This window comes from Drosophila eugracilis, unplaced genomic scaffold (assembly GCF_018153835.1).
Source record: "Drosophila eugracilis isolate 14026-0451.02 unplaced genomic scaffold, ASM1815383v1 contig_393, whole genome shotgun sequence".
NCBI lineage: Eukaryota > Metazoa > Arthropoda > Insecta > Diptera > Drosophilidae > Drosophila > Drosophila eugracilis.
The window spans coordinates 152,835-178,999 of NW_024573253.1; the positions used below are offsets into that span (position 1 = coordinate 152,835).

Consider the following 26,165-nt stretch of genomic DNA (forward strand, 5'->3'; position numbering starts at 1 on the left):
ACTTAAAGTCTTTCAATTAAAAATCAATTTCAATCGATAGTTGGTATCACCGCTAGAAATCAGCGGAGAAAGCTTTTCACTTCTTAGTCGTCGCGCGCAGCTGTTTTTAGTTCTCAAAGAAGCTTTGACTTTGCTTTGGTAGACGGACTCTCTCCTCAGATTTAGTAGATTCGTAGCGCTGTGAATAAGCAGAAAAAAAAGGCGAAACACAACGGAAAAGACAGCGCTTAATATATTTACCTTGTAATTCAATTAACTGGAGAAAAATGCTGAGATACGCGGTAATTGCCTGTGCTGTTTTGGTGGCCTTTGCGGGCGCTTTGGAGTTCAGTGATTGCGGATCGAAGACGGGCAAGTTCACCAGGGTGGCCATCGAGGGATGTGACACCACCAAGGCGGAATGCATCCTCAAGAGAAACACCACAGTTAGTTTCTCCATTGATTTTGCATTGGCCGAGGAGGCTAAGGCGGTCAAAACGGTAGTCCATGGCAAGGTCCTGGGTATTGAGATGCCCTTCCCATTGGCAAATCCCGATGCCTGTGTGGACAGTGGATTGAAATGCCCACTAGAGAAAGGAGAGTCCTATCGCTATACTGCTACCTTACCAGTCCTGAAATCCTATCCCAAAGGTCTCGGTTCTCGTCAAGTGGGAGCTACAGGATCAGGACAGCGCAGACATAATCTGTGTTGAGATTCCCGCTAAAATTCAGTAGGCGCTTCAACCCTCTAATTTAACCTCGAAATACTGAAGAGAGAAAGGGAGAGCGCGTCGAGAGATTCAGTTTTTCTTCTCCATTGTAATCTAATTTAAAATAAAGAAATTTAAACTTAAACAACCAGTTTGGTATTTTAGAAAATTTATAAACTAGCTATGTAAAACTAAAATTAAACTAACATTGAGTTATCACTTAAGGAAACTTTAGGTAAAAGGCTAAAACTAGGCCAGTTTCTAGTTAGATATTTACTGAAACTAAATTACCTTTATTGTTTTCATTATGGATACGATTATAGTCATTGTTATTTATTCTGAATGACCCATGTAGAATGAGTAATCTGATCTGCCATCTCTGAGCGGAAGCCTCAAGTTCAGAGTTTTCTCTCTTATTGTAATCTAATTTGAAATAATCTTCTGAGCGGGTCTCGAGTCTATTATTATTTCCTTTTGTTTGCTCTGATTGCATCTTCCGCTTTGATGGAAATGAGAGGAAGGCGGAAAAATAAAGAGATAAGTCACAGAAAACTGTTGCTTCCATGACTTGTGCTAACTGGCGGTTATCATAAGAGAAATTATTATAATTCCAGCTATATTTTGGTAATCTTTATTTCCACAGCTTTGCTTATTATAAAAAAAATGATTGATCGTAAAATGAAACATTCTACTGTTTTCTTTGTGCAAAAGATAAGCTGATATCAATGGGAAATTTCAGTGCACTAAAAGAATTAAGTTTATAAAATATTTTATGTGTAATAAGTCTGTTTTTTAAATGATAATGGTTAACATTGTTATTCGAAAAGATTCTTTCTTTCATTCTTAAATACATTGCTTATAATCCCACCTTAAATGGTTATTTATTTTACTTGCCTAATAAGTTGATAAATAATAATGCAATATCTCGACTCAACAAGTTACCTTTGCTTGAGAAATGATAAGCTTGACTTGTGACATTTTTGCAATCCTGAAACATGACTCGGCTACTCAACATTGCGCTCTTTCTTGAGTCATGATACCAACTACATTGTTTTCTCAGCTCACTAAATAGACGTTCAGGCTATCATGGCGAAGATAATGAGTAAGCGGCTCTATCGGAATCGAAAACAATGGTCATCAGTGTTATGGTTTTGGTTTCAGTTTCGATTACGGTCTAGAGTTCGCATTCGCATTCGTATTCTCGTTTTCTGTTCTCCGTTCTTTCGAACAAAGAATAGCCTGATAAGACGCCAAAAAAACAACTGAAACATCGCAAAAATAGCGGAGTGGGGTGGTGGGTGGATTTTGGGGGCTGGCACAGCTGAAACCAAGTAAAAACACAAATCAACTGCAGCAGAGCTTTCCATTTCGTTTTCTCAATTTCCATTCCTTTTTCAGCCAAAACACACTCACACACACACAAACACATACATTTCCACAAGCCATATGGCCATATGCAAATAATGCAAGGGGGTGAAAAACAGGCAAGGGGCTAGTGGGTAGGGTTTATAGTGGGTGGTGCATCAGATAGAATTATCCGCAGTGCGCTAGCACCGGGATATTTAAGCAAAGAAATCGCTTTATTACATTCACTTTGCGCCACGAATCGCTTGAAATGCAATTCCGACTCTGATTCGGTGTCGGATTTGGGTTCCGTTTTGAGAGTTCATTTTTCTTCTTTGGTCCTAAAGATGGTTTGATCCGGCTTATGTGCATATAAATGCCTGTATACCTTAAGGATTGCGAAAAGGACAGATTTTCCTGTTTTCGTTTTTGTTTAATTTTTAAATATTTAATAACTTCTTGTATTAAATTTAAGTTATTTTCTGTTTTATATTATTTTTAAATGTTATTAAAGTTCATCGGAATTGATGAATTCTCTAGTCCATGGTAACAAAATTCCGCATAACCAAGAAAATATTTTGGGATATTAGCCAATGACATTCAATTTCACCTTCCGGTTAGGACTTTCGTAAGTCAGCTCTGCAAGGAGCAAACAAAAAAAAGAGTCCACTTCCTGTAATGTTTTCACTTGATTTACATATGAATCTGCATAAAGCACGGCAGTCCGAAACTGCAAAGAAATGTGGGCCAAGCCCCCGAGTCCATCCTCTTAACCCACCATCGCCTCGCAAGTCTCCCTTTCTCTCCCCCTTAACCCATCTGTAGACACAGCTGACGTTTAAAAACTTGACACAACGCTGCATGCAAAAGTGGGTGAATGGGCGAGGCGACGTAGAAAGGGGTGTTGGGAAAAAAATAAAAATGCGAAATGAAAAGAAATGTAGGCGGATGTGGGTGCACTAAGAGAATGCTAAATATCCTTCATCCTTTTTCATTAAAAAATATATTTAAATTTTAAGTAAGCTTCTTAAAGTCTTTTAACTTATTTACGTTTGCAGTGGAAAAGTTGTAAAAGAAAAAGTTGAAAAAGAAAGATATATCTTCTTTGGTAACTAGTGATTAGCTTTTATCACCTTTCTACTATAAATCTTAAGCAACCCTTTGACTTTCTTATTACCCACTTCTGCTTATCAGTTAAGATCTACAAAATAATACTTGTAAATTAAAAATTGTGTTTTTATGTAAGTTTATTTTTCCTGTGCATTTCTGGTATCTCCGCCTCTGGTTGCATATCGTATGAGTTAACCCACCAGGCATCCACCCCCTCTCCCTTTTGTAAGCCGCCGTGTCTGCACAGAATTTCTTGCATAAATAGCAGCATGTGCAGAGATCTCGCTTTGTCTGTGGAATATACTATATGTATATATATAATATATAAAAAATAAAATCATTTCTGCTCTCTTCTGCTTTTAAAAGTAAAATGCAACTTCCGGGCCCCAATCGAATGTTAATGTTATATGAGAGCAATTCTCGTTGCCATGCGGTTGGCCATTGTAAATAAATTCCGGACTCCGGTTCTGGCCGTGTCATTTTTTGGTCACTGCACAAAGCACAATTTACCCAGTTTGCACGCTGCAGCATTTAATTCTGTTAATTACGAGTCTCCACTTTAAAAACGGGGCGTGTTTGGTTTTATTTTGGATCTGTCACTAACAGTCAGCCCAACTTTAGGTTTATTTTTATTATGTTTTCATATTTTTTTTTTTTTTTTGTAGTTTTGGTTCAGAAGTGCTTTTGGTGGTGTCTAAACTTTAAAATTCTGTGGGCGAAATAGCTTGATTAATTGTTTAAGTTTCAAAATTTGGTTGTGGCACAAGTCATTGCCACATTATGAGGATAATTATGAGGTACTTTTTTATTTTGATTGAGGGGAGGAACTCACCCCTTAGAGTTTAAAAGAAAGATTACTTCTTGAGTTAGGCACGCTTATTATAGATATGTTTTAGACTGAAGCTCGTTTTACAGCTGCAACACTCAACTAATTCGTTCATCTTAGATTTTACTAAAAAATAAAGAGGTAATATAAATGAATTCCACCTAAAGAAATCAATACTTACCTTTATCTTCATCTCAATATTTATAATTATGACACCACAACAGTAAACCTAAACATTCGCATAAATCCTTAGCTACATCAGGGCAATAACCTAAACTATATTACAAGAATGCCCTTATAGGCCCTGACCATATGTAACATATTAAGGCACATATGTCGAGAGGTGTCAAAAGGCTTATCTTTATCGGTTGTTTTTCAATCAAAAGCCTATGGACTGCTGAAACATCAAATCTACAGCCAAGTTTTACACACATATCCTTCATTCTTTGAATTATGCATTTTTCTCCTATAAAGTTATGAAAGTTGAAAAAATTATCCTGGGCTCTTATCTGTTACTTACCCGAGAAATTTTAAAGATGGTAATCTCTCTAAAACTTTGAGAAATTTTAAAATATTTGGCTTGATACTTACTTGAGACTTACCTGTAAAACTGCTAGTACAAAAAAGGCTAGATTATCTAGAATTAAACATATCAGCAACACCTCCATTTCGCTGTACCCTTTCTTTATAATATCTATATAATAATATTTACAACTACAAGATATAGAAGTTCCCTATGAATTCTTTTCCTGGCTTACATTAAGCACACCTATTAAAAAAGATAAGCTTGGTTATGCATTTTGACTAGATCATAAACAAATCTATAAGCTTTCTAGTAACTTTGAATATTATTTTTGCATTTGCTGAACAATGTCTGTGTCGTAACTCAAATCGAAACTAAAAACATAATTTACATAGTTGAGGGTCGCAATTCTTGAAAATCGTATTTGTCATATTACTAAAAAAATGTTTAGCCCATGTTGATGATAAAACAAGAGGAAACGCTATAGTCGAGTGCCGCGACTATATGATACCCGTTACTGTTTTACAAAATTTTAAAATATTATTTTGCTAGTGGAAATTCACAAGGCGCCACCTATTGTCAGAGGGAGTATGTTGAGTATCCTTATTGTGACGTCACTGCCAATGTGAGGCCTTATAACTTAATTTCTTTATAAATAGCGAAATAATGTTCCGATTTGAAAAATCTTTGGTAAATCGATAGATATTAACAGAAATAGGTTATACAAGGTCAAACGAACGCATTCATAATATTATCATAGACGCCACAGTTTTTCGCGGTTTGTGGGCGTTAGAGTAGGCGTGGCCGGATGCAACTTCGTGGCAAGTTGCAGAGGCATCTCCTTAATACGTGTTCCTAAGCAAAATTGTGTAGCTTTTAAAGTTTTCGAGATTTTTGCATTTTTGGTTTTTCGGGTTTTGTGGGCGTTAGAGTGGGCGTGGCTTGATCGGAAAAAAACAATTCGCATTGGGAGCATCATAGAAACCTACATGCTTAATCCGAACTTTCTATTACGAATAGTTACCGAGATATCAGTTTTTCTAGAAAATCCGAAAACCGAAATCCGAAAAGTCTTTTGAGCCTTGTGGGCGTATGGGTGGGTGTGGCCGGATAGTAGTAGCACTATAAAATGCGCTGTCATCTAAAGATTATACTTTCTGAATTTTAACTTTCTATCTACAATAGTTCCTGAGATTTCAGCAATTTTAGTTTTTCGATTTGTGGGCGTTAGAGTGGGCGTGGCAGGATGCTGTAATAAACTTGCGCTGTCCCGGGACCTCAAGAATCTTCATGGTTAATCTTTGTATCTGCTATAGTTCCTGAGATCTCAGCGTTCTCGGACGGCGGACGGACGGACGGACGGACGGACGGACGGACGGACGGACGGACGGACGGACGGAGACGGCATGGCTCAACGACTTCGCTTTGATCCTGATCAAGAATATATATACTCTATAGGGTCGAACGTCCTCTATCTGTCATACTTTTCACGAATCTGGTTCCCTTTTACTTCGGTAACGGGTATAATGATGTTAATATAAATAATTCTCCATGGTAATAAAACATCATCTTCCCCTAGCTTCCTCGCTTACTTTTTTCTTAATTTTAGCAATACACGTGAACTTGTGAAAGGACTCAACGGACTTATCGGCATCCTTAATGTATCTCTGTGTATCTCTGTGTATTTTTCCCTTTAGTTTTTTTCTGATAAAATTCATTGCTTTAGTTCGGTTTAAGATACATTCTATGAAGCACATCACATTGAGAGTCCAGTTCATAACTCGTTAAAATCGATATGGCTTCCTGTAAAGGAACACTATTCTGTTTGGCGAATAAATCGCCGATTTTTACTACTGGCAGTTAATATTAAGAAATTTATTAAGCTGAAGCATGGTTTAGGGTTCTTTTACCTTTGATTTTTAAAGGAAAGTGAGGAGCCAACGAGAAAGAGTAAAACGACTAAGAACTTCATTTTTCAGCTCGTTTCTCACTGTAGCTCTCAGATATCGCTTCTGAATGTAAGGCTCAGGGCAATAAGCATGTCTAATAGAGATTAAAAGAAGTTTTCCCACTGATTTACTAGAATAGTATAAAGATTATGACAAGGTTAACCCATGATTTTAACAATATTAAAGAAATTAGCAACATTTTTTCGATCACCTCTGCGGTTTCTGATCAAAATTGCATGAATATAATTTTAATGGCTTCCCACCTTCGATCCGGTTTTAATCCCCTTGTTACATTTAACAATTGCATATTTTTTGTGCTGCTGTTCCTGTGTTGCGGTTTTTGCATTTAAAATAAATCCCATTCGCCTGTCAGTTGGACCTGCAGTTATCTTAATTATTTGCATGTGGCCGGCATTCGTTGTTAACAGCATCGATATACATTGAATGCCATAACTACAAGCCAAATGGCCAAAAAGTGTAGCCGGGCATGGGATTCGCCATGAGCTGTCAATTCTTTAGTGGATTTTTTTTCTTGTACCGCTGTCAACTGAACTATGGTTACAGAAAAAAGAAAATCTTGTAACAGGAACAATCTGCAGTCCTGACGCTGACAGTTATGATATGGCAGGACATGAGGACACAAAAGGCGATGGCGATGGCGATGGCAAAAAAATTGAAATTGCATTGCATTGCAATTAATCAAATGGCGTAACAGATAGCTTAATTTGTTTACGTTTTACCCTGAAACACAGGTCCCAATACAAAAGCCAACTCCATTGTCCGTCCGTCTTTTGTCCGACGCCGATGTCATTAGCATCGTGATTACCTTTACATTTTTAATGCGCCATCATTTGTTTGCCTACATGTGGAATTTATCCTGGAATGCCTTTCACTTTGCCAGTCACGAAACATGCGCGATTAAAAACAAATTAATTTTAAATTAATTATTCGGCAAATAAACAATAAACGGAATGTAAACTCAAGCTGGAATTTTCTATAAATTTTATATAAGAATTTGAAATAGTTTTTTGGGACTACCTTTGGTAATGTCTACCTTACATTGGCACATATTTATATAGGAAAAATAATTATGTAAAATATCGTGTTTTCGTGTAGCTTTGATACCCAGAAATATTTTGGCTTTTTGTTTTAACATTTTTAATAAATACCAATGAGATTCCTTTCATTTACTAGGCTCCCTTTGGTTACCTACAAGAAAATAAAATATAATAAAAATTTTTTATTTGATAGCATCCTCTGATAAACACACCATACACCATATTCCTCATTACAGCTCTTTATCATTAAAGTTGTTTGTTCAGTTTTCGCTAGCAAAGGGAAATGCATTTCTCATTAACATTTTTGAATTTTTCGAACATTTGCGCATTTAGTGCATATAGAGCAACATTTGAACTTTGTATGAAAATAAAATATTGAACTAAGTACATATACAAATAGGCCGAATGAATTTTTGGTTATTCTACGCCATTGGCACACGCAGCGTATGCGTAATATTTAGTGCACTTAAAGAGCAACCATTTGCATAATGAGGGAATGATACAAAAGCTCATTCCAAACTAAAAACCATGAACACAAATAGACATATAAAACAACCTAAAAATGGCAATGTGGTTGGGTGGTTGTGTTTCCGCCCAAAGAGTTATTCAATTAATGTGCTTTGGTCCATGCGGCGTATGCGTAATGCCAAAATGCCAAATAAGGTAAAATGAATTGGACAATGGTGTTCAGTAAATAAGCGTATAATGCAATGCTGTATTCAATATTTATTTGTGGCCAGCCAAAGGGTGCTTATTGATTCCCAAAAACCAATTAAAACGAACTTCTAAGCTCAGCGAAATGGCACAGTTCGGGAAAATATTTTTCCAAAAGGTTTTACTCATTTGTCTAGACAGAGGAATAGTCGTGAAAAGATAACCAGACGCACTGACATACATATGCAGAATTTCCATTAAATTTAAACCCTTGAAAATTGTTAACCCCCTGTTGCCGAGCACATGTGTGTGTATGCCCAGCGAGAATACAGACTCCCCGTTGAAGCGTCCTTCCATATAAATCACATAAATATTCACATTTATTTTCATTTCCAACGCGTTTTCCCTCTATTTTTGTTTCATTTCGTTTTCGTGTTACCAAAGAGTCCTAGATTTACATATTCATTTTGCTCCACATTTCATTCTTTGTGATTTTTTTTGTTTTTTTCATTTTTATTTCTGTTTGAAAAAAGTGAGTGGTGGCACTTAAAAAGTCGTTACAAGGTGCAAAAGTTTTCTATGTCAAAATATACAGCCAGCAGTGACAGTGGCAGAAGCAGAGACAATGACACTGAAGTGTGGGAAATGGTAGTGGGAAATGGGGTTTCATAGTCGCCTGCATATGTCGATGATTCTGCAGAAAACAAAAAAAAAAGAGGAAAACTCACACTTCTGACCCATTTAGGCTTTCACAGGCTAGAAGGAGATATTTCTGTCATCAATTTGGCAGGAAGGTTAAAAGGAAAACAAAAATTCCCATTTAATTGCCCAAAACGGAAAAATGCCAGACAAAGTTTTGAGTTTTTTTCCAAAATTTTCCTTTTGCCAAACACCGAACAGAGTTAGAACCAAAGAGAAGATGTGTGGGCAAAGTTTAGACCGAAAAAAATTGCATAACTTCTCAATGGGGCTAATATTAAGTTACCTCAGCAAAGATTTAACTTCAATCAGAAAACACACACAAACAGGGGAAAAAGTCCTTGCAATCAATTTCAAATTTATCCCGGTCTCATTTGGTTGGGCATAAATTACTTATGAGCCATTCATTTATTACACCTATCGGCAAACTGCACAAAATTGACAGCTTAATGATTTGTTCATAACTTTGCCAATGGGTCTTTATTTAGCCGAAACTTGGACGTACCTAGCGGAGGCTGTAAATGGTAATTAGAAAAGTTATGCCCATGTGTGGTTTACTAAGCTCTACGGGGGATTAAATCAAGCCGGGAAAGTTTATCGGACAAATTATAAGGGGAGTAAAGGAAGAAAGTCCCTCTGCGATTGGATTACAGGAAATGGTTATACTTGGATTTTTGTTAAATAAACTATATATCTATTTCCCTTGCCTAAATCCACTTTACCTGATTGTAAAACTTAAAACTTATTCAACTAAATACTTCTTCTTGACCTGCCAACTTGGCCTGCCACTATCAATCTCAATTACCTAAATATAATTTCAAGCTTTCGTAAACAATTCTGTCATTTTGAGCATAAATATTGAATAAGGATAAACAGATTGTTTGAAGCTCAACAAAGAGAAAACTGTCAGCGACTTTCACACTTTCATTGCACTTCTGGAGGCAACATCAATTTGCCATTTCATCAATTAAATCTGCTGACAGACTTCAATTATTTATATACAACGAAACCGAAAATGCGGGCGATTGAAAGAAGATATCTTCAGGTATATATAATATTTATTTAAATACCTTTATGCGTATTTGTTTATACATATATAGAAATGAGCTGTGTGTTGGTTGGAAATTACTTTTCCAAAAATTATCATACACACTTTGCTGATGCTGCCACATGCCACTCACACAGAAACAGTCTTATGTGGAAAATTCAATTTGATGTTTCTGCAGTTGCGTTTCTGCTGCTGCTGCTGCTGTTGATGTCACTCGCCCGACTCATTAAGTATTAATTGTAAATTTTAATTAAAATAAACCGAAACGATTACGGACACAACAGAGAGAGAGAGAGAGAGCGTGGCGAGATTGACCGGCAAACTTTCCTGCTTCTGATGGGCAGGTAATAATGTTTACCGATTTTATACCACCCACTGAATATTCACCCATCACACACATTACCCAAATATGTATATATACTTATATGGAAAATCCCATTAATTGCCAGGTAAAAGACGAGTCCGGGCCTCGGCAAAGTAAAAACAATAATAAATAATGAAAGATTGCAACTGCAGCTGGGAATTGCAACTGCAACTGCAACTGCAACTGACATCTTCCACCATATTCTGGCCGACTTTGATCAGTTGTTTAACTTATGACTTAAAGTGGGCGTGGCCGATATGGAAACAGGTTAAATATCGACCATTAAGTGATTGTTGCGGCAGGACCGATTAATTTCATATGTTCCATTGAGACATACATGATGGGGGGAGTTAAGGCTACTTTTGCTGATTGCTTTCCACTTGAGAATATTAAGAGAGGTTTTAATTAATCGGATTTCGGGATTATTAAAGTATGAAATATCTAAGATAGCAACCCTTTCATCGAGAACTTCCTCAACTTATATGGATAACCCGCTTTAAGCCCCTCCCTTAAATTAAAATTCCCTTACAGATTACCTTCGATAAAATCCAGAAACACAGCCTTTCATCATCCTTTGGCTGGCACAGAAGAAAAAAAGGGACAATAAATCGTGCGTTAATAATCTGGCACTGTGCACATGTGGGCGTGGCACATTCACACAATGAATTGCCTGGCAAACACAAGCGCAATGAATTGTATTTATTTGTCCGCCATAATTTGCTTATTTTTGTTTCACGTTGTCACGTCTGCGTGGAAATTTGCACTGACCCGTAACAATTTTCCGTAACGTTGCTTTTTTTTTGTATTTTTTCGTACACACGCAGAAAATAAAAGTTAAATAAAATACAATAAGTTATTACGGCCGATTGCATTATTGATCATTTATAGATGGGCGAATTTGTGGGCTTATGTAAATGGTCCTCGAATCCTCCTGCCATTTGCCATTCGAAGGATGTACACGGGACAAAGTGTCCGGAAGGGCGAGAGATTTATGCTTAAGTGATGTAAATGTTTTGCCATTTGACAGTTTATTGACTTTTATGAGTTAGTTTATTATGTTCATTTTTTTTATTGCCCCCCCGAAAAAAAGGGGGTAAATGCCTCAGAGGGGGGAGAGAGTTTGCTGGGAAATATCCTTGTAATTGGGCGCGTGTCTGGCATACGAAATAAGCTGGTCAGGGATGTTTATGGGCCGAGAGCAATACAAGATTTACACTAATGAATATGATAAACATTTTTATGGCCCTTGGTGACAAACAAAGGTCAGCAGATAATCATCAAGGGAGGCACCTTAATGAAGGGTAAAGACAGGAAGTTATTCAACAGTTGAGTTAGGAAATGGGAGTTATGTGATTTGAAGAAGGTGACTAAAATTAGTATCACAAAATGTGTTTAAGGTACTTCTTTTGTTAGTTATTAAAAAGAAAGTAGTTGACCTGTTTAAATGTCTAAAAATCATGGATAAAATTCATGTTTTTATGATTACTTAAAAGCTATTCAAAATTTCAAAGTTCTTTTCTTATTTATCATGAACTCACCTTCCGTTGGCCCCCTTAAGTGAAAACCCTAATTTATTAGAGAAAAACAAGCTCAGATCAACATCAAAGTCGCTTTTTATACACATTCAGTTGAATTTATTTTCATATTACTCATACGCACTGCTTACCAGCTAAACATTTCATTTTAGGGGTTTGTTTCTCGTTTCTGGTTTTCGTTTTTCCTTTTTTCGTTTTACACTTCAATTAAGCTAATTCAATCCATTCTCTATTATTGATTTACTTTGCTTTCATTTCAATTTATAATCAATAATTTGGACTTCCATTTGTGGTTTTTGTAAAATTCATCAAAGTTTTCGGTTTGTTTGTTTTTTTTTGTGTGTTTACTTGTAAATCGTTTTTCTTTTTTTTTTTTAGCTTGAACAACATTTATGTAGAGTTGGGCATTTCATATTTAACTATAAGGTAGAGTTGACAATGCATATGTATTGTATGTATCGTAAGGATTCCACTCTTTCTCTTTTCAAAATCGTTCGTTAATAGGTTTCTTTTTGTTCTCATAAAAAACGTACAAAAAATGCGTTTGATGAATGAAAATTGGCAGCAAAAATTGGCAATAGGCTGGAACAAATATCGTCTCTATATATAGCAAAAAGCATTTCGTTTAATAATTTCCTTTTTTCTCTAAACATACTTGGATTAGGTTTAAGTGAATTGCACACACAAAGTTCTATCACAGAAGATACAAGAAAATAGAAAACTCAGCAGCAACAATAACGAGTTTTTGGGGATTTTTGGGGTCTTTCTATATTTTTGGTATTTGTCTATGTAAAGATCAAAGCAAGGATGATTGCGTATATTGGATATAGCGACGGATTCCAGCTGCAACCAGCTGCTGTGGTAAACACCTTCACGGCACTCCAGTCACTTAGTCCGGCAAGATTTCGACTGGCCGCCCTCATCAAGTACGTGGTGTTCGACTCCAAGTGCGGGATAATGAAGCGCTGACCTGGAAAAGTGTAGTTTACAAAAGTCATTAGGCAATTAGAAGCATTTAAATGTATATAAAAATTAATTAAATTAAAATTAAAACGGATTTGTGTTAAGTCAACTGAAAGATATTTGTAAAAATTTTATGGAAATGGATTTCAGATTATGAGCAATTATGAACAAAAGGCAAATGAATATTGTTATACATAGAAAACTACTCTGTTCTTGATTAATAAAGTAAAGTAAATATCTCAATTTATATAAATTTACAACACCTAACTACCTACCCCTATGAAAGGAGAAGTCCCTCTGCTTGGCATAGCTCCAATTGCCAGCACTGAACTTGAACTCGATGTCGCTCATGTAGGCCACCCTGTAACCATAGATCTGCATCTCATCCGAGACATTGGTCATTCTTGGCGTTCGTATATCCAGTTCGAAGCCATCTGTATAGAGCTTTTTTAGCTGGAATCGCGTGGGACCCCATGGTTTGGCTCCCGTTCTTAGTTTGATGACCCTTTCGAGCATTCCCAACGGATTGGCCACCTTGCACTTATAGTCTCCGAACTGCGAGACATTCTTTACATGCAACTGCAACGTGGCACCATAGTCGGCCACGAATATGCGATGATTAAAACCTACAATGCCCTTGCCATTGTGCAGCCAAGTAAAAGATGGTGGCGGCTCTCCCATAGCATCGCAGCTCAGGTTTACAGCTCCGCCCACATAGGCATACTGAACGGGCAGGGTCTCGTTGAAGAACCAATGGGGCTTATCTGTAAAGGGTTTGGGTAGAAAATATGAAAACTGATTTAGAGATTTATGGCACTTGTGAAAAACGTGATAGTTGAGAGTTTTCTATAAGGAAAAACGTTGGATTTTTTAGGATCAACATGATTTTTCACTAAAGAGAAATGGTTTTACGGAACACTTTGGACTTGTGAAACTTAAATAAATGGAAGGTCTTTAAACTCGTAGATTATTCCTCCAATACAGTGCTATCTTATGGCATATAATCTTGGAAGTTCCTTACATTTTTAAAGGTAACAAGATTTTCTCTTGGTGTACGGTTTTTGTGCCCGCATGCTGAGTAGCCAGAAACTTCGGCCTGGTTTTGTGTGCCTTACACCCGCACACCCTCCTGGAAAAGTGAAAAAAAATAGGAGAAAGGATATCTGTTGCACTTTGTTGTTGTCTGAGCCGAAGTCCTGTCACTGACAACAAATTTTGGTTAAGAATTTTCCTTGAACCGCGTAGGTTAAGCACTTTTCTTAAACGAATGTAAAGAAAAAATACAACAATAGAAGACTTTCTTAAAGTTTTTAAAATAAAAACAAGAAAGACTTAATAAATACTAAAAAAAAACTGAAACAATATTGACTCCTTTGCCGCCTGTACAAAGTGAAGTGCATGAAACCGCAATAATCAAATCACAAGAACAATAGATTTCTGCCTTTCCCTTACTTTCTCCTCCATCACCAGCTAAAAAAAAATATCAACAAGGAAATGGTTTCAGCCTTGAGTCGAGGAATGGATAGCAATGAAAACCAAACACTGTATCGGGAAATTGAATTACCCTTCTGCGAATGGCATTTTTCTCGCTTTCCTTGCCTTTCTGCAAAAACTTTTCTCTTGCATTCTGGTAAGTCGTTGGCCATTGAGTCTATAAAAAGTGGATCAAGAGAAGGAAATATTCTAAATTGAAATAAATTCGAAACGTCTTTCAGGAATTTATCTTCTTAAAACATTTTCTTTGTATTATTTAAACTTTTAAAACATAAACTATCAGTGATACATCACCCCTGCAGTGCTCATATAAACTTTACTAATAACAAACATAAACTAAACAGTCAAAGCAATTAAATTTCAATAGCTCATGTGCCTCCCACTGTAAACTGTGTGTTGCCCAAGGACTCGAAAGGCCACAATCCATCACCCTACCCGCCTTCCCCTTTTCCATTGAGGCGCCAGCTAATAGCAAATTTTAGCATTTCGTCGTTTGGCCGAGTGTCCTTGGTGTCCTTGTCGCCATCGTCGCCGATGCGGTCCATTGCAGTTTATTGCTGGGGAAAATGCAAACCTATATATTACAGAATTTGCAGCAATTCAACTGCTGCTCCCTGCTATTGTTTCTGTTTCTGTTTCAGTTTCAGTTCCCACTCGGAATTCCCTTCCTGGGGATTTTCTGCTGGGCAGCAAATTAGTTTCGGTTTCCATTCGCCTGCTGTTTGCCTTTCAGTTGCCAACTGCCCGACGGATTGGTCCGCTTGGGTGGCTCTAGCTGCACTCGAAGAAAAATCTTGGTCTTTGTAATAAAGTCTTTTAAGAAGAATTACCCTCCTTTTGATTTTTTGTTTGATAATAATGAAAGGGAAGCCTTGCACACATCACTTGGGCAATAATTTTAATTTATTTTATATTTTTCATATTTATTTATTAATTTTCCAATTCATGTGCGTTAACAATTTTGAATGTGATTAATCGATCTATAAAATTCTTGATTTTAAGTGCAAGTTTTAATTTTTTGAAGTGTACTCAAGTTGACTTGTGCAAATATTCGAACGGCAGTCATTAGTAAAATTTTGACGGCAACTCAATTCCGACGAGAATCTGAGGAAGCTGCTCGATGAGCTTGGATGAAGTGGACCTGGACCCAGCTTCTGCATATTTGGTTCGCCTTGGTGTTGCTTTGTTTACGAGGCCATATGTTTCGATATTGATGGCTGGAACCTGGCAGTGTCAGCTTTACAAATGACTCTCAGGAGAAGGTTTTTTATTTTTTGGTTTGGCAAATACCAGAAATTATTAGCTTCTAATAAACAAAGTTGGGAATTCGAGAAAGAGAGGAATATGAAGTCCTCAATCCTTACTTATCAGCTTTTATGAGTGCAAGTAAAATATTTTATTTCCAAAAAGGATGATAACCGACTTAGAACGGTGTTTATATGAATCCTTCTTGAAATGTACATATATATAAGTCCTAACATAAGTAATTACTTCAGCTCCTTCATTGCAATTCCCCTGCTAGCAAGTTGGATACTCAATTTTCCCAAGGAATCCGTATTGCTCTTGATTTGAAATCCCCTTTTGCCCTAAATCGTAAGACGGGTAATATGTTCATTAGGAAATTTGCATCAATAATTTGCATTTCCCAGCCACTTGACCCTGACATCCGGATGATATTCCCCTTACTCAGTGCTGAGGGGATATAACTTCAATCGGGGAATTTTGCTCGAAGCTGGAAATCTCATTAAAGTCAACGAAGCATGTTCATTCCCCAAGGGGGAAAAATCGGAGGGGATTTAAACAACTTTAAGCTGCCATCAGCAAAAGATTTTGTTGCACAGAAACCTCTCCTCCGATTCTTAGAAAAACTAAAAAAAAAAACGAGAAAGAGAGAAAAATGGCAACGGCAGCCAAATGCAATTGCCAACAAGTGGGAGGTGCAAAATAAATTCAAGATTAAATATTATCGAGTGTGGCACGTCCTGTGTGCGGGTATCCTGCAGAGTGAGCAAAAACTAAGTATGGTTATGGAGTGGGGGACAATGACACTTACGTTGTATCCTTAGCAATATCGTTATTTGATCGGAATCCGAAAAAGTCGGTGTTATACGCATGGCCCGACAAGTATACTCCCCGGCATCCGCCTGGCTTACATTCCTGATGTACAGACCGTTGGACAGGCGATTGTGCTTCGAAGAGTTTACAGCTGCAAGCAACAAACAAAGGAAAGGGAGGTGGGTTGGAGGTGGTGTTGGTTATATATGGTCAAAATCGAAGGGGATATAGTTGCATGGCTAACAAGTTTGGCAATCCAGCGGCATGGAGTGCATGCTCAAAATTAAACTAAGTAAATCTCAGTAAATAGCCTTTGAATTTAAAGTGATTAAGAACTTAAATTGGGTAAATAAAAGAGCTTTGTAAACTAAATATAAATCAGTTTAAAAGTTAATTTTTATAAAATTTGTAAGCTACAGTTCATGTTAAGGCTTTTAAGTCTTAGTTTTGTAAATAATTTAAATAAATATTAAAAATAAAAGAAAATATAAATAAGCACAACTAAATAGAAGTAAGTAAACCTCTATAAGAACTATTTTCCAATTGGCAACTTACTGCTTATATATTCTCCATTGTACAGCCAGGAGACCTCCGGCGGGGGCATTCCCTCCACAAAGCAATTGACCAGCGCATCGCGTCCCTCGCGCACCGACTGCACTTGCTCCGTCTTGCCAAATGAGATTTTCTCTGCGGGTCAAGTAGGGAATGTGGGGGGGGTAAAGAGGAAATGGGGTGTGTTGTTCAAATTCCGTGTGTAAATATGCAGGCATGATACCCCCTTCTATCCACTATATATACAGTATAGTATAGTATAGTATATATAACTAACCAGCTTCTTTGCTGCTTCTGTTTACTTGGTCTCTCTTTGATTGGTAAGTTGACAAATTGTGTGCTAGTTCATCGAGTTACTTTAAATGTGGCTAGCAAAGCACTCATTCTGATTTGTAAATACATTAAATGATTTGTCAGACGGAAATTGTTCCGGAATTTTGTGCAAAAAGTGGTCAAGTGGATTGTGGCAAAGTGGTTAAATTGCAAATGAAGATGCTGAATGAAATTGACCTTTTTTTTGTAAAGGCAAAACTGCAAAACCAATATTGTCAAGTTGAATTTGTAAATACGATAGAAAGAAGAGTGAGTTCCTTTATTTCCGTATTGATTTCCAAGTTATTCGAAATGATTTAAGTTTTTAAACCCAAAGCTTATCTATTCGTTAGTTCATTTTGCTTGAAGAACATTCTAAAGAAAAATTAAAACTAAACTGAAATTGGCAGTCTTACCCAAGCTGAGACCAAATCACAACTGAAAAAGCAAGTAAATACAGATCCGGCTGTAGCTTTTACGACCCCGTATCTTTTATGTTTTTTAAGTCCCCAAAGCTGAAGTCAACTTACGATTTACAAGCAGCTCGAAGGAGGCCAAAAATTCACGTTCAACATTCACATTCCTATTCCCATTTCGGTTCCCGTTCACCTCGCAAGTCCAGTTTCCCCTGTCCTCCAATGAGATGTGCTCGAAAACTAAAGCCAGAAGTCCTAAAACAAATCACAAAGACAGGGAGAAATTGGTTATGCCTTAAAGAATACATATAACTGATATTCTAAGAACTTTCCAAGACCTCCACTTATTTATGAACTACCAAGTCTTATAGTAAACTTGGAAACTCTTTATAGCTTCCTATTTTGGGAATGATTTAGGGAGCCAAACATTATTCATATCCAGGTCGAGTTCAAGTTTCTCTTCGTGTAAATTGCAGTTACCAGTGACTTTATCCACTGGGCTGGGTCATTACTTCACCACTTACCCGTCGTCTTCTTCTCGATGTGGACTCGTCCCTTGGTATTCTCACGGGTCTGTCCGCGGGGATCACGCCACTTGGTGTCGATATCCTTTTGTACTGTCTGGCAGAAGATGATGAAGGAGTCATTTACAAAATGCGTTATTGATGGCGTCGACGGTCGCAGGGTGAGGGGTGGTGTGGGCGGTTTATCGGGAGGCGGTATGCCAATGCCACTCCCCCCAATACTGCTACTGTCCAGCTGGCCAAGGACTGCAGCTGCAACAAAAAGGGAAACGTTTTTTTGCATTAAATTTATCACTTTTTCAAGGGGTTAACGGGGGCGGTGGCTGCCAGCTCATAAAAATAATCATAATTTATATAGACAGCTTGCTGTTTTTTCCCCTCCCTCTCTATATTTTTTTATTTTGCGCTGCCTTGCATTTAATTAGCTTGGCTGTGAGTGAATGAATGGTTCTGTATATAGCTATTTTGATTTCTTATTAAATATTCAAGGCATCTCCTTTGAATCTTTCACTCCGCCTTTTTTGATGCCTCTGACATTTCTGTTGCAGTTTTAATGGAAATTCTTATCTTGGATTTTCATTTTATAAACAGCATAAAATGAGAATGGTTTGGAGGGGGAAATACAGTCAGCTAAGGCATGTGAAATGAATTTTTCAATCAAAACTTGTATTATATTTAATAATTTAAGTTATAAAAAGATTAAAGATATTTTGTGTTAAAAGTAAAAAGTCAAATTGATATTTTTGGAATATAAGTGAAAGTAATTACTTTTAATTCTATGACATTAGGTTTTTATTTCACATTCGTGTGTCCTTTCAGATTAATTAAGTCCTTTTATTACATCACTATTTCATGCTATTTGCCAAATGTAGTACTTTTCTATGATTACATCATTTTTTTATTAGGACTCCCAAAGCGGCAACTAACACCACTCCCCATGATATCAGACTAATTTTTATATACATATATTTTTTTTTTATATATATTTTGGCCGCGCCCAGGAACTTGTTTTTCTCATCCCTTTGAATCCTTAGCTTTGACCAGCTAAAATTTCAGACAAACAATTCGAGAGCTTTTGTACAGACTAAATTGAAAATAAATAGCAAGAACTATTTCCAAAAGGTTTAAGAGCTTGTTTTGCAATATTTTGTTTGGAATTTCTTTTTTCAATAGACTTTTGATGGCTGTCTAAAAATAATTATTGGTAATTGAATCTGTTGGGACCAGGTAGAGGTGTTAGAAAAGATTTATTAGAAATTTAATCTGCAGAGAAAGGTTTATTTTTAGATGAAAGGTTTTAGAGTTTTTAGAGAAAATGAAATCAAAGAAAAAGAATGAACCTCAGAGGGCTTATATTTTTGTTTATTTTTTAACTAAAATGAAAGCCAAATCAAACACATAAAAACCAGCCTTCTTTCTACAAACAAAATGCCTTTTAAGTGCTTTTATAAAACACTTTAACTTGAAATAAATTTTAGAAATCTAATCAATTATGGCTAACAGTTCAAGGAGAATACTAACAAACTTAAGCCAATTGGCTTGCAATATTTGATCTATTAGCCATTTGCGCTTTTTCATCTCAATCAAAAAACCCTATTCCATTTGGCTCTTAAAATACTTAGCACAGAGAGAGCATCAAATCAATCAAATTCAATTTAATAATATTTTATTTGATATGTAGAGTTAGTTTGTGTGTGTGTGTGTGTCTGGAAGAGAGGCAAATGCTGAAGTAAATCCAATAAAAATTCAAATTTGCCTTTTTGAATTCGTAAGCAATGCATAAGCACACACATAAATTGAGGTACATTTTCTGCAATTGGATTGTTAAGGTTCGGCTCCTTTGTGCGCTGCATATCAATCATGTTTAGAATGATGAGAGTAGGGTGAAAGTGGAAAGGGAAAGGAGTAAGTGGTATTGCAGAGGTAATATAATTCTGACATTGTAAACGGAATTTATTATGCGAAAGTTTTCTGGCTTACCTTATGGTATTTTTTTAATATGTTATAAGTATTTTAACCCCCTTGAATTTGTTACATATATCAAATTCTCTAAAGCTTTTAGTCAAGTTAATAAATATGCAAGATTCTAAATACTTTTCATGAATATTCTGTTTTTCTATTAGGCTAAAGTTGTGTTTTTTCTTAAAATGTCTCACTTAACTCTTTCATAACTATATTTCTTTCAATTTATAAAATATTATTAAACAGAGTTCAGCAGAGACAGCCCTTTTTAAACCAACTTTGATATGCATCAGTTGCGAATCTATCTACCATGATTTCCCTTTGGCATTTCTGTTTATTTTTTTTTATGGTAGTTTCAAGACATATTTTTCAGCCTATTTAGTAACTTGTTCCTTTTCTTGACACACTTCAAAGCTTGTCAGGCGGCTTGAGTTGGGCACAGCCTCAATTTACCCCCATCGTTTCCGTTTTTTCTTTAGCCTAATGAATTCCTTAGCATGATTCCCATGAAATGTTTCATCTTCGAGAGCCACATGGCCATGGGCTAATTTGGGTGAAGGTTCCATCGACACTGACAAAGCTCTCACACATGGCTTAGCATCACTTAGGTGCCTGTGCATCTTTCTCTGCTGCCTAACATTTTTACATTGCATACTTTTGGGCTAAGAGCGCAATGGGCGTATGTGTAATATTTTCAGGCCACTTTGCGTGGCCGCAAAAGATAAAAAAAAAAAATGAATGTTTGGTCAGAGACAAGAGAAGTTTTTAGCAGAAAAAAAAAAGAGGAAAGTTCAGCTAAAGAAATGTTTCCTTTTGAGAGGTTAATTCCGCTACATTTGAAAGCAGATTTGTGGCACCCAGAAAAGAAGCAAATATTTGTCTTAGTCGGATGATCACAGAAAATGGCAAAGTTCGAGATAAAAACGAGAAAGAAAATGTTAGACGAGATAAAGAGTTGAAAAAATGCAGCTTACTTAGTATCGACATTAGGTTAAGAAATGTTTAAAAGCAACCAAAACAGATTAAGTAAAATCGAAATTATTTTAATAATTTTCGATGATTAAAAAGTAAAATATGACTATAAAAACGTAGTTTTTTTTTATCAACATTTAATCTAGTTTTCATCTTTAATTAACTCTTAAGTGCTTAATTTTCCTCTAAGCAATTAAAAACTAATAATTTCAGAAATAAATTCTTTAAAAAACTCCCAAAAACCACACTGTTACCTAAGTAAGCCAACAAAGTAGCACCAAAAGTTGTGCCAAAACAAATGAACTCATTTGGCATTCAGCTATGAATTTCATTATTAAGAAAACAAAGAGAGTTGAAAAACAAAGTGGAAGTTGAAACAAATATTTTGTTTGTCCAGGGGGTTTCCGTTAAAGCGTTTCTACTTAACGTGGAACAAATGAAATCCTGCTTGGATCTAAGATTATCCTACCATTTTGTGAGAAGAAGTGGCAACAGCAGAGAGAAGAGCGCAATTAGGGTATCCATAACTCAGCGGGAATATCCTTATTTTTCGCTATAATCCTTAATGGTGAATTTCACTAATTCTCTATTTTTAGCAGTGAGTTTATTACACGTTTTCTTATTGTGTGGTTTAACTTTAGCAGTTAATTACGAGGCTGTTCACTTGAGGGATAATAGCACATGACTGAGCCACTCATGTGTCAACGGTAGCCGGAAAAGTAGCAACAACACTTTCACTTTTGGCCAGGACAATGGCATGACATCATCATCCAGCTCATGGCCAACATTTTTGCTTTATATCTTTTGCCTTTTTTTTTTTGGCTATTTTGTTTTGTGGTTCTTGGCCTTCCAGCTTCTTATATTTTTTATCTTCTTCTTAAGCACTAGCACTTGAGGAAGCACTCGGATCGTAGAAGGAAGCCACTAGGTGGAGGGAGTGGCCCGCGTAGGTTGACATATCCGGCAAACATATCCTGCCAGCGATTTACAACGATTTTACGTTTAATTTTCGCGCTCTACTTGGCTGACTTTCGAAGCCGTCGCTGGGGAATCCCATGATCCATTGCAGGCGAACGTCGAGATTCGACTAAAAGTGCACCGCAGGACATTCGGCATCCACGGCGGCGGATGCTTGACGAAGTGCGAGTACGAGTGCGAGTACGAGTTGCGAGTACGAGTGCGAGTACGAGTTGCGAGTACGTAGTCCTCGGGATGACTTCCCTAAAAGTGGGAAACCTTCGATTATTGCAGCCGCGCTCACGTTCGAACCGTTGCGAAATCAGAAAGTACACTGAAGTCATCGCTCGTCCTGCCACATCCTTTTTGTCCCATCGCCAGGAAGTCGAACCGAAAAGGGAAAACTTCTTCTATTAGGGACTTCGCTATGTTGGCACACTTTCCGTCGGCGCTTCAGTCAGGAACATGTTTATAAGCATTTGTTTCTAAACATTTTCAGTTCGAAAGGTTGCCAGAGGGTTTTTTCAGGGGAAAGGATATTTGGTGGTGAAAAGCGAACTTTGAACTTGATGGTGGGGTAAGAGAAGCTTTTATAGGAAAGGATGTGACTTAGCTTTATGTACATTTGGCTTAAGGATAAATTGGTTTCTAGAGTTTATAACAGTTAAGAGGACAATGTTGTCGTCAAATAAAACCAAGTTTCAGAGTATATTTATGAAAATTAACATTTTCTGTACGGATTTTGTCCTTTTGTTGAAAAGCTTACTTCAGGAACCTCATGAAAACAGCTTTTTATTTCTCCATCACCTTCTTTTGGGCTTTCAAATTCCATTCGAAACATTCATACTTAAATTATGACCTTTTACACAGTTCTTTTAGGTATTTAGGGAACTTAATTTATTTATTTTTAAATAATTCAGTATTTGTTTACTATTTTTTAAAGATCAGTTATCCACATTAAAGATTAATTAAAACAAACTAGTTTTTCATGTCCATATCGAAAAGCTTTATTCAGTGAATCCTTATGTTGAAATCAGCCGTAGTAGACGTAGGGCGAGGCATAGCCCACGGCCGGATAGCCGGCGGAGTAGATAAACTGGGGCACCGGAGCAGGATTGGGACCTGGAGCGGGAACAGCAATAGCAAACAGCCAACAGGGCGGCGAGCAAGAGCAATACCTGTGGGCGGGGAAAAAAAGGTTGGAGCCATCATTCAGCGATTACAGGATCAAAGGCGAGTGTCCTACGGCAATACAAACACTCACCAGCTTCAGCATGATGATGAAAGGGTTAATTCTCGACTTGACAAACAAAATCGAACTGCACTCGATGTTTGCTCGATTGCAGCCTTTTATATTCCCAAACATTGGTGATTTGAGGCGGATCTAAGCCGCTTTTGCCATTTCATCGCTGACTGCATCGCATTTTGATATTCCATATGCATTCCCGCCGGCCAACTTTATGGCTCATTACGGCTCTTAACGCGTTCGCCTAATGCCTGCCAAATGTACGCGGCACAAAGAACGTTATTGTTTCTTAATCTGTTTGCCTGACGACATCGCCACCATCATCATCAGTAAGTATCTCCCTCTTCCGCCCAGAAATCCACTTTCCATACGAAACTCCTACCCCCTCGAAACCCCAAAATGTGTGTCGTTTTATTTGTCAACTCACTCTCCTTTCGTTGACTCTTTTTTATATCAGCTTTTGGTTTCGTTTTGGCCTCTGGCAAACATTTGGCTTTATTGTCATTGCGATCGATTTTGGAGTTTAAGAATACATGATTTCGCAATTTTTATGCAATACACTTGCAACCGGAATAGAAGTCGATGAGCTAAGAGGATTTGCTTCTGGAAGGGCTTTAGCACTGTTAATAGAATTTTAAAGTAAGTGAAAATAAATTGGGTCGATGAAAAAAAGAGGTCTTTTAATTTTTGTTACTTAATATTGAAAGAGTAGTATTTTTGTTGACTTAGGAAGCTTTTAAACCTATCTCTGCCAAAATTTTTAAAAGTTTTTCTGATTAGAATAAAAGTTTAAATTAAGTTAAAAGTGAAAAAGAATAAATAAAACAATCATTTTAATTGATTTAATAACAATAAACCCCTTTTTTTTGCTTATACTGCATTAAAGTTTACTAATAATTTAAATTAATATTACTATTATTTTTTTATTTCATAATAAAATATTTTAAAAACAAAAAATGTACTTCTGGGATAAAATATATATATACACTTTTTTGATTTTATCATAAAGATAGCTTAAAATAAGGTTACTTTTACGTATTTATGGTCATATTTCAAATTTAAAAATCCAGCAAATAGTATATATTAATCCCACTTATCTCCATTAAATTTACTGCGCAATTGATTGATAATTACAATTATTATTTCAATGAACAAACAATTGTAATCTTTATAAAAACAGCTTCAAACAGTACTTAATTCCCTATCTCATTCAGTACAACAGACAATGTCCACAAAACATCAATCACCTGAATGGTAGCCCAAATTCGAGACCACAAATTCTCAATTAAAATGCAATAAGCGTAGTTAGAAATATTCTCCAGTCTCTGGCTAAAATCACGTTCAAGGCCAGTCTATATCTAAGCGATTCCATCATCAGAGATCGTCAGAAAATAAGAAGTCATTAGAATGCGAAGGAAATTTTTGTTTTGGGTTGACAAAAAACTATGGCAGTAAAAAAAGGAAAACAAACTATGGCCGAATGATGTGAGCAAAACAGAAATGACCATAAATCCGATCAGAGTCTAGAAGTGCGACATCATAAATAAGTCATGAGTGCGAATTTCCGTCTGGCTGAGGACTATATAAGACGGCTGACAAGTGAAGAACACCATCAAATCACAAATTGCAATCGCTATAGAAGCATCTCAAGTCCTCTCAAGGAAAATCTAAAAAATCAAAATGTTCAAGCTGGTAAGTTGAAGGAGAAATTTAAAAATGATAGCTTTCCAGAAAATGGTTACTTACAAACTTTAATCCCATATATCACTTTGATTACTACTTCCAGTTGGTCGTTGTTTTCGCTGCCCTCTTCGCCGTTGCTTTGGCTGTTCCCGCACCAGTTCCCCGTGCCAATCCTGCACCAATCCCGATTGCTAGCCCCGAGCCTGCCCCACAGTTCTACTATGGTGCTAGCCCGTACGCCTATTCCGGCGGATACTACGCTTCCCCCTACTCCTACTATGGTTAAGTGCTCCGGACAATGCAAACCAACCAACGACTCGTGATTACGCATCTGAATACGGATTATGGAAAATGCGCGCGCTGGCAAATCAAAATAGTCATAAGTGCTTAAAAAAATTATCAAAAAAAAATACAAAAGTTGAACAAATAAAATGTTGAAGAGCAATGATTAGTATTCATATTTGATGACCATCAATCTGGGATTAAAACTTTCATCTAAAAAAATCAGCATCAAGGGCCAGCGAAAGTTCTCAGCTGCTTTGGTCGACGGAAAGGCAAGCGGTTCCATGGTGTAATGGTTAGCACTCAGGACTCTGAATCCTGCGATCCGAGTTCAAATCTCGGTGGAACCTGATTAGATTTAACTTTTTTTTATTTTTGTTGACCAAATCATTAAAAAAACTTTTTAATTTTAATTTTGACAAAAACATTAAATTAAAACAACGTTTTTAACTTTTATCACTTTTTAAATGTGACTTATATAACCTCATTTAGATTTTATATTATATATGCCTCAGAATTTTAAAATTTTTGTTTATAAGTATTAAATAAAATGCGATTTAATCATTTTTTATAAACAAATATTCATTTCTTAATCTCTATCCAATCAAACAATTTAAATCGTCGAATAAGCATTTTTCTGATTGTTGTAAAACAATTGTGTGATTTGACAAAACACCGTCAAGCGGTTCCATGGTGTAATGGTTAGCACTCAGGACTCTGAATCCTGCGATCCGAGTTCAAATCTCGGTGGAACCTGAGATGATAATTTTTTTTTTGAATAAACTTTAATAAAAAGTATTTATATGTGTATACAACAATTTTTGTGCAATTTTAATATATTATAGTTTTAATTTTTTCGAAATAATACTTAAAAAACTTGTGCTTTGTCTTGGTTTATGAATCTGCTTAGTGATTGGTGTCACTGCTAAGCAGCTGTTGTTAGCTATT

At 36.5% G+C, this 26,165-nt stretch overlaps 4 protein-coding genes and 2 non-coding genes across 6 annotated transcripts; 4 read left to right on the forward strand and 2 right to left on the reverse strand.

The window, feature by feature from the left end:
• Nucleotides 1–110: 110 nt before the first annotated feature.
• On the forward strand, nt 111–838 carry LOC108112165 (NPC intracellular cholesterol transporter 2 homolog a). The gene is given in 2 exon segments (XM_017221930.2): nt 111–623; nt 625–838. Coding segments are annotated over 2 exon segments (447 nt in total). The 5' UTR covers nt 111–266; the 3' UTR covers nt 715–838.
• An 11,033-nt stretch (nt 839–11,871) lies between these two features.
• On the reverse strand, nt 11,872–22,473 carry LOC108112367 (neural cell adhesion molecule 2). Its single transcript, XM_041818848.1, has 7 exons — nt 22,446–22,473; nt 18,116–18,367; nt 17,706–17,846; nt 16,867–16,998; nt 16,310–16,462; nt 13,038–13,526; nt 11,872–12,769 (listed from the first exon to the last, which is right to left on the reverse strand). The coding sequence occupies exons 1-7, from the start codon at nt 22,471–22,473 to the stop codon at nt 12,585–12,587; spliced, it is 1,380 nt and encodes a 459-aa protein (XP_041674782.1). The 3' UTR covers nt 11,872–12,584.
• Nucleotides 22,474–22,988: 515 nt separating this feature from the next.
• Nucleotides 22,989–23,282, reverse strand: LOC108111605. The gene is given in 3 exon segments (XM_017221135.2): nt 22,989–23,150; nt 23,152–23,184; nt 23,271–23,282. Coding segments are annotated over 3 exon segments (156 nt in total). The 3' UTR covers nt 22,989–23,039.
• Nucleotides 23,283–24,858: 1,576 nt separating this feature from the next.
• On the forward strand, nt 24,859–25,380 carry LOC108111576 (neuropeptide-like 4). Its single transcript, XM_017221100.1, has 2 exons — nt 24,859–24,944; nt 25,039–25,380. Exons 1-2 carry the CDS (start codon nt 24,933–24,935, stop codon nt 25,219–25,221), a joined length of 195 nt encoding a protein of 64 aa, XP_017076589.1. The 5' UTR covers nt 24,859–24,932; the 3' UTR covers nt 25,222–25,380.
• Nucleotides 25,381–25,495: 115 nt separating this feature from the next.
• On the forward strand, nt 25,496–25,567 carry Trnaq-cug. The gene has a single exon. It is a non-coding gene; the product is annotated as a tRNA-Gln (tRNA).
• A 334-nt stretch (nt 25,568–25,901) lies between these two features.
• Nucleotides 25,902–25,973, forward strand: Trnaq-cug. The gene has a single exon. It is a non-coding gene; the product is annotated as a tRNA-Gln (tRNA).
• The last annotated feature ends 192 nt before the right edge of the window (nt 25,974–26,165 follow it).

Bases quoted from the DNA above. Each gene is read 5' to 3' on its own strand.
- LOC108112367 (XM_041818848.1), bottom strand. From the start codon at position 22,473: ATGTTCCTGACTGAAGCGCCGACGGAAA. The intron at 16,999-17,705 runs GTAAGTTGACTT...CTTGACCCGCAG, and splicing joins CTTCGAGCTGCTTGTAAATC to AGAAAATCTCATTTGGCAAG. The intron at 12,770-13,037 runs GTAGGTAGTTAG...ACACTTTTCCAG, and splicing joins GGACTTCTCCTTTCATAGGG to GTCAGCGCTTCATTATCCCG.